The 8,920-nt window shown below is 29.1% G+C and overlaps 1 protein-coding gene across 1 annotated transcript in view; it reads right to left on the bottom strand.

The window, feature by feature from the left end:
* The window catches only part of LOC106682748 (1-acyl-sn-glycerol-3-phosphate acyltransferase alpha), a 19,902-nt gene that overhangs the window by 3,850 nt on the left and 7,132 nt on the right, over positions 1-8,920 (bottom strand). Inside the window, exons 2-4 of the mRNA XM_067049057.1 lie at positions 7,131-7,332; positions 3,584-3,717; positions 2,454-2,635 (exon numbers count right to left, since the gene is read on the bottom strand). Coding sequence (XP_066905158.1) covers positions 2,454-2,635; positions 3,584-3,717; positions 7,131-7,332 — 518 coding nt within the window. The remainder of the gene's footprint in view (positions 1-2,453; positions 2,636-3,583; positions 3,718-7,130; positions 7,333-8,920) is intronic.

Genomic DNA, 8,920 nt, shown 5'->3' with positions numbered 1-8,920 from the left:
TGATTGTAAAAGAAGTAACTAATAATAAGTAAAAGTAGATAAAGAGTATTAAAAAAAAAAATACAAAGAAGTAAATAAGAAATATAATTAGACAATGATAACAACCGCGAATATATATATCGCGAAAATAATCATTTATCTATACTGATAATAGTAATAGTAAAGATAACAGGAGTAACATGAATAATAATAAGTGAAATAAGGTAATTTAAAAATTGAAAATGAAAGTTTACAAAATAAAAAAAAGTACAAGGTAATGTGTAAAAAGAAGTACATAAAAAGATTAAAACTAAGTATTAAAGTATAGAAATAAGTGAAAAATTGTGATAGAATGTTAACAATATAGGTGATGATAATGATAAGTGAAATAAATAAATAGAAACAAGTAAAGTAAAAACTTAAAAAAAAAACAGAGTAAATGTGAAAGTTAATAAAACATAGATAAATAAATATAAGTGAAAGTAGTGATAAATGATATAAGTGATAGAGAGATAAGAAACAGGTGAAAAACAAAAGTATAATAGAAACATTTTGGTGATGTTAATAAAATGAGCGTAAAATTATTTATCACTACTTTCACTTATATTTATTCATCTATGTTTTATTAACTCTATTATGTTGATTAACTGACCGCAACCCTGACCATCTACTTATATTTAAATCTTTACAGTCAACTATATATACATATATATAAATAGAATAGAATAAACAAAGTATCTTTAATAATATATTCTGTATTACTGGATGTACATGTTTACCACTTGACTTGAATGCTTGATAAATAACAACTGTTAGTATCCACATACACATATAAGCATCAATAATAAAGTCACCACTTCAAACAATAGAAGATCTACCTTTTCCTATTAGTCTGTATAATCAGACATATTAAAGTTGAAAAGCCATCTTTGATTTAATTAATTTGTTAGTCTGAACATAATGAGTGAGTAAAGCAAGCCTCAATAATCAAGAAAGAAAACTGGAGCAATAATAAATAACAAATCAAGTAAGTTCAGCATCCAGTCAACATGACAATATGATTGATCAATCAGAATTTATTTATTCAAACATAAAATTGCATTAAATAGTTAGGACAGAAATAGAAAACTTAATTTGGCCAAATTTAATTTCTTTCTTTTTTATCAATTTTAATTTTGTTTTGTGTACTTAGATCAATTTTTCGGATAAACTTCTGTTATAAATGTAATGTAAAGTTAATCCTATGCCTTTATTCAAATCTACTTATACAGTCCACTAATTCATCGTTCAAATTTCAATTCAATCCTCCTATCATTCATTAAATAACCAACCATAAAATCAATTTTTTATTCATGGCAAATATTTAGTTCCCCCTTAATTATCATTATCATTAAACATTTTTTTAAAAAATTTTTATTGACATTTTACAACTGTATTTATATAAAAATATATCTAGTAAATGTGATGTTATATTATAGTGGTTATGATACAAGCTTGTTGAGAAACTATCCATTGATAGGACTCTAATAATATTTCTACAATAGAACATCTTTTTAGGTGTCTCAGAGGATTGTTAGGAATGGAGGAGGAAGCAAGGTTAGAAACTAGTGGGTTTGAGTTGTTAGAGAGTTTATAATGGAAGGATTAATATCTGGTTCGGACTAGATCGGTTATACATGGAACATTAAGGTCTTTATGGATGATCTTATTTGTGAAAAAGTAAGGAGCATTGAGGATTTTATGAAGGATTGAATACAAGAGGAATTCAAAGATTTTGTTGAGCCCCAAAGCTCTACTCCGTATGTCCAGATAGGCCTTATTATAGTCATGTAGATCAATCTTTTGTAATGAATTAGAAGTTTGGACTGTTTGTCCAGTAAATGTCTTCCTGTCTTTTCAGCTTTATACAAGAATTTCAAGTTAGTCATTTGTCCAGATATAGTCCAAGGTAACTGATCTGTTCGATAGGAGTTAGAGCAGCTTAATGAAAGGATAATGTAGGACAGTCATTAGGTTTACGACGAAGGATAAAGGTGATTTGATGGGATTTATTTTAATCCTCCAATTTCGACACCATTCTTCGTGGGTTATGATATGGGATTCGAGAGTTTGGGATGCAATGAAAGGGTTATTATTAACTGTGAGCACACATGTGTCATCAGCTTACGTGGTGATGGTAGTGTTAGGATTGGCTGGGATGTCAGCTCTATAGGCTGTGTAGAAGAGACTGAGGATACCATCTTGAAAAACACCAGTGAACTGAAAGAAGAGGGATGAATAGGAACCATTGTGGTTTACTTTGAATGATTTATCAGTGAGAAAGGAACGGATAATGAGAAAGTATGTAGGATGTAGGAATTTACCGAGTTTGTAAAGCAGTTCAGAGTGCAGACTCAATCGGAAGCCTCCTGCTGATCAAAAGACTCCCGTGTACTACATATGATTAAACATAAAGATTTAAAAATTAAATTTACCCTCTTTTTTTTCAAGACTTTAGCTGCACTCTTCAGATTGTTAATCGCCAATGCCCTTTTCTCTCTGTCAATGAAGACAACTCCTGAAAGCCAAGCTATCGGTCCAAATGGAATCGCATAAAGGATTTCCTTTTTTGCAATTGGTGCACATTTATCCATCACGTCCCAAATATTAAACATACCTGAAAGTTTTTATAATTTAAAACATGAAATAACCTTCTCATTTCAGCTATTTATCAAATGTTGTTAATTGATGCTATAAAATGATCATCAATTATCAATGATCAATCTGTTTTTTTTTTTTTTTTTTTTAACCAAACTGTAACTTTGTGATAAAAATTAAAATCTATAGATTCATTTTTTTTAACTTAACTTCTCCTGGAGGTTAATAAATCATGTGTGTGATGGCATGATTTTCAGCCATAAATCACACTTAATATATGCTGAAAGATAATCATGCAACTATTTTGTAGAGGAACAGTGAATCAGAGCCATCGGATGTAATAAGGCCAAATATTAGAAGAATTTAAAATTAAAATGATAAATAATTTTTTTGTCTTAGAAAACTAGTGATGGAAAACTACATTGCTCTTTATTGTTGAAAAATTTATTATTGGGAACAATCCCAGTTTATCCAAAGATAGAAAATAAATTAAATACACGCTGCTTTTGCAACTTTTTGAATTGTTAACAATAGATTCCCTTTTTCATTGTCTTTTATGTTTGGGATGAAAAAAAACTATCGGTGGCAACACTATTTCTCTTTTCACAAATATAAAACTCTAATAGTCTCTTCAATGCTGGAACATTATCTTCTGTGACTTTTTATGATCCCCCTTTCTGGTCATTTCTAATCTATTGAGGGTTATTTACAAGTTAACATCCTATTCTAACCAAGTTTGGGGGTCAAGTTTTCATTTCGTGGGACTACCACAGAATAAATGTCAACTCCTCAAGCTGTTTTCGAATAGGCGGTGCTATAATCTTTAACTTGCTCGGCTATGATACAGCCATCCATATTCATCATAACTGATATTCACTACTCAAACATGGTGGCAACGAGATTTTCTAAATATTAAAAATATGATTTCGTGATAATCCAATAAAAATATATCTAATTTTATATTTACCCATCGTATCGAATAGACTTTGATGATTAGCAGCGATTATAGCTCCTTGCTTCTCTCTCAATATTTTTCCATTTCTCAATTCCCACTTTATTCCAATAATTTTAGTAAAATGCCTCGTTATATTTCCTATCAGCCTTAAAACACAAAAAATGATTACTTCTGTCAAGTATTATATACTATTAATTATAATTCAATTAAACTATTATATAAAAGGAAATAAATAAAAATAATTGTTACTTCTTATTATAGGTAAGTTATTGTAAATTATATAATATTCTTTTATTGGCATTTTGGGGTACCTCTCCATCTTTAGAATGAACTATCTGGAAAATGCATCATCCTATAATATATATATTGTAATATGCTCTTTTTGAGTAAATAGTATATTTTGATGTATAAAGGGTTTTTGATATGTTTTATTTTATGTATCATTTTAATATTGTTCATTTGTTTTGTTTATCCAAAAAGCAAGCTAACCAATTTTAATTGTCCTTCACCTTAAATTCTTCCCCTAATACTGTAGTTATAGTATTTCCCACTATCATTCCTTATTTTTAACATTATTATTGTAATTTTTATTTCATTTTTGAAGACTATTGGAAACTGGAGGCTATTGTAAATGTACTTTGTTTATTATATTTGCATTATTTATGTTCACATTTTTCATGTTGGTTTTGTAATTAACCATATTTTTGATATATTTTGTTATATAGAAAGCTTTAATTAAAATTCTGTTTTTATTTATTTATTTTTTTTTTTTCATTTTACCAAAATCATATTGCATTTTTAAAATTAAAAAATTGTTTTTTTTTGGTTATGTTCTGTGATGTCAGTGCTGTTACATTTGTATTTTTGCAGTTATTTTCATTTTGAAATAACCAAGTTCCGAGTTATTTTATTTATGTAATTATTTTGACGGTTCATTTTGTAAATCACACCCTGTTTATCTAAGTTTTCTATTTTATCCTTCATGCTGGTTAAATATGAGTTTAGCTTGTTGCTATTATACATCCTTGATTTAATATTATGGTGATGATATATTTTTCACAAAAACTTTTTCTTCTTCTTTAACCAAGTCACATACCTTACAATGTCAGAGCAGCCTGGAGATTCTTCTCTCTCAGTTGCCAACTTCTTAACTTCACCAAGAGTTGTTCCTCTGTTTCTTGTCAGATCTGATATTAGGTCCTCCCACTTATTCCATGGTCATTTTCCCTCAGTCTTTGCCTCCTAAATACTTTTTGGGAGTCTACTGATCGGCATTCTTTGCACACGGCTGAACTACATCTATTTTTTTCTATGTGTATTTTCTACAAGCATTTCCTGCCCAGTTTCTTCACTTATTCTTATATTTCTCATTCAGTCGAATCTAGTTTTACCGAGAGCTTTCCTCAAAAATTTTGTTTCTATGGCTTGTATACAGCTTTTGAATTTTTTGATACTGGACCAACTTTCAATAGCGTAGGTCAGCTTAGGTACAAAGACTAGCTTATAGACCATAATTTTCGTTTTTGAACTCCACTTCCCTTTTGCTGATTACTACGGAGTTGGTGGTACAAATTTGTTGCTTTCCCTTTACTCTGGTATATTGTAATAATTTTTTAAAATATTAAAATAAAAAGAATCTTTACTCGTTTTATAACTTTATTTCAAATAAAAAAGATACTTGGGTTCAAGTTAAATACTTTAAAATCAAATAGATAATATTATTTTATTATATAAAAAGACTTTTAATTTTATTATATAAAAAGAGAGACTCTTAATCTCAGGGCGTGTTACTAGCAATCAGAACAGGCATTTACAATAATCTCAATTAATTAAATTTAAATCTATTTTACAAATGTATTCAAATTTAGTTATAACTAAACTAACCAATGTCACAATCTTCTTTGTTTCTATTGTTCTTGTCTTAGCGTCCGAAAATGGCTTCCTCCTCTTGTTTGACAAGTTGCCTCTCTTCTAACAATGGCTTCCAAGCTTTCCCGCTTCCAGCCGAAGTACGTCCGCTCACCAGGCAATCCAAACTCAGAATGCCCATCTCCTCTCCGCTATCTTCGATGTTTACTGATCAATCCAAAATAATCGATTTTGTTACAATCGATCCGCTTTACTTGCCATGGTTTGTGATGTGAACAGTCTGTTGACAATTGTTATGTTTTTCTATTTCATGTTTGATTTTTCTTTTTCTATAATTACTGTATAGAAACAACAAAGGTTGAAAAACTTCAGTCCATCTTAATACAACCAACCCAACAAACACTTTGGAAGGACGTGCACCGCCATCTTTCTTGTTTCGAAAACAACGTATTTCTTTTAGACAAAGAAAACTGGTTAGCTTGCTTTTTAATTTAAAATATCAAATAACAATATTAAAATTATACATAAAATAAAACATATCAAAACCCTTTATACATCAAAATATATTATTTACTCAAAAAGAGCATATTACAATATCTCACAAATACTTACCTAGAGTGAAAATATAAATCTTCCCAACGAAAAACATTAAATTAGTTGCTTCTTAATTAGTTGAGTTATAGAATTGTTTTACTTTAATGATTTAATACATTAATATTCTTAAATTTTTGAGGTGAAAAACTTCCAAAATGAATATAACCTGTTCTATATTTTTCATTTTACAACATTTTGGGACAATTATCCCATACTCATGCACCTTTACAATCCTAAAAGTAAGTTATTCTTATCAACAATTTTTATCTATGTTATATGTGTATATTTAAAAATCTTGTAATCATACTTACCACATATTTTTCATATTTTCAATTTCCATATTGAAATCATGTCATCTATATAATCATAGTTTATAATTGTTTTACACCTACATTATTTAAAATATTGTCTTTCACTATTGGTGCCTTCATCTATCTCTGTAGCACAAACCAATGCTCTATATTCGACATTATCTTTTTGGACCATATCAACATGTCAAATATGTTGTTTTATTACCTCACCATTAATTATTTTTAAATATACATATATAACATACATAAAATTGTTGATAAGAATAACTTAATTTTAGCATTGTGAAGGTGTATGAGCATGGGACAATCGTTCTAAAACATTGTACAATGAAAAATACAGAATAGGTTGAATTCATTTTGAAAGTTTTTTTACCTCAACAATTTAAAAAAATTAATATAATCAAACTACCTAAAAAAGAAAATCCAGATTCAATACATGTTTTGTTTAGGTTTATTTAAAGAAACTTGTTTTGGATCTTCAATATGTTACAAAATTAATAAAATGTTAAATAAAGATTTAGTTAATGATGCCCAGTTTTAGTTCCATGTCTATTAATTGGCTAAAGACATCTGCCATGTTACTACCTAACAAAAATATTTAAGTGATATTAAAACCTTTATTCGAAACTTTGTTTTGGAGTTGCCCAGTAAAAACAAATAATGTAAAATAGTTATTATTTTAAAATTTATTTACTTTAAATATTTCTTTCTTCATGTTTTCAGACATTTTAAAAATAAGCTAACCTGATTAAAAAATTATTTAATTAAATTTGAAATATATTTACCTCAGATTGTAAACATTCTTTGGTCTTATGATAATTATTGGTGCCAATGACAAGGGTACAACTGCTAAGACTGCTATATAACAAATATAGCAGGTGTAGTACCGTAGTTTTGAATTTGGCACAAGTGGCGACAAAATTGCAATCACTATAGAAATTAGTAAAATGACTTCGATAGAGATGGCATCATTGAAAGTTACCATAGCTGAAAAATAATTATATTTATTTATCATTAAATAAATAATTGTTAAATTATGTGTTGAGAGAGAGAGAAAAAAAAAGTCATATGTTATTTTTAATGATTTAATTTATGGGCAAAGGTGCTGGTCTGGTGTATTGTTAGTGTATGTATGCTGAGGGTAGATGCAAAACACAAAAACATTCTCTCTCTCTCTCTCTCTCCTCTCTCTCCCCTCCCTCTCCCTCTCCCTCTCCCTCTCCCCTTGTCTCAATTATTCCTCTTATCTCCCTAAGCTGATTATCAAATCCTTCCATAGTTTTTATTCGTCCATTTGGGACTAATATTAAAAATATGAGATTGATAATTATCTCAAATAAAAAAAGCTATTTTGAAAATCAGACATTTTAGCTCTGCCAGACTATTGCAATGAGAATAATACCTATCTGATATCGAATACCACTAAATTACTCATTCACAGAGCTTAATTGTTTTTGAGAAAAACGAAAATAATGTGAAAATTCAATTCTATAAAGTGGAACTTCCCGTTGTTCAATTCGAAAAATTGTTGTCACACCCCGGTGGCATAATCGCATTAAATATGTAATTTCAGTTTCGTACGGTATTTAGATTTTGAACTAGTTTGTCGGGACACTTAGCATTCATGCTGGAAGTTAAAAAAAAGAATATGACCCTCTGAATCGAAGATTTATACTTGCATGTTTCATTTTAAACATCAAGGAACAAATTTGGTTCCGTGTGACTGTTGGAATGTAGTCAAATTTTTGTTCGATCTAATCGACTATTCGATCGAACTTTTAATCAGATTATCGTTTGGTTTTTAGGAATCGATACCAAGTCGATCCTCCGATTTTATAAGTTTCTGTATAATACGTTCGCTAACGGATTTCCTCGGTACACCACCTTTTGTATAACGGCTCGTCCGATTTGGCCCGAATTTGGAACAGTGCAATATGGGTGTAATATCAATTTCAACAGCTAGCTTAAACGTAGTTCCTTCGGTACACCTATCTTTCAAACACGGCTCATTGAAGGGAAATTTATAGTACAAGAGCCGGGGTGAAAAAAAGGCAGCTATTTTCCACCAATATTTGATTGCTGTAATGAAAACTATGAATAATTACTATTCGAAATCGATGAGTCTACTAAGTAAAGGTACGAAGAATAAAAAATGACGGCTATTTCAAAACAATAAAAAAAAATTAATTTTTCGTTCCGAGTTCTAAACTTTTAAACTAACAAAAAAATAAAAAACCCAAGAGAACATCATTTAAAGTAGAATAAATTTTTCAAAATATGAGCCCTAATAGATGATCTCCTGAGATATACTTTCATAAAAAATACACTGAAAAATCAGAAGTTAGTGACTTTATTTCGAAAAATCTATATCTCAGAACCATTCATCGCACAGAAGTCTATTAGCACTTGAATCAAAGCTAGTTTAATGCACTATAATGTAGTTTACTAAAATACTTTCCATTATATTTTCCGAAACATTTATTTTTCGCTAATTTGAAAAAAAATGTGATGTTGGAAAATTTTTATTTTTGAAAATATATATCTCAGATACCATTCATCGTACAGATGTCTATTA

Source organism: Halyomorpha halys, unplaced genomic scaffold (genome assembly GCF_000696795.3).
Source record: "Halyomorpha halys isolate HHAL.00 unplaced genomic scaffold, Hhal_1.1 Scaffold439.1, whole genome shotgun sequence".
NCBI lineage: Eukaryota > Metazoa > Arthropoda > Insecta > Hemiptera > Pentatomidae > Halyomorpha > Halyomorpha halys.
The sequence above is the reverse complement of the archived record's forward strand: the minus strand, read 5'-3'. Positions and strand labels throughout refer to the sequence as shown.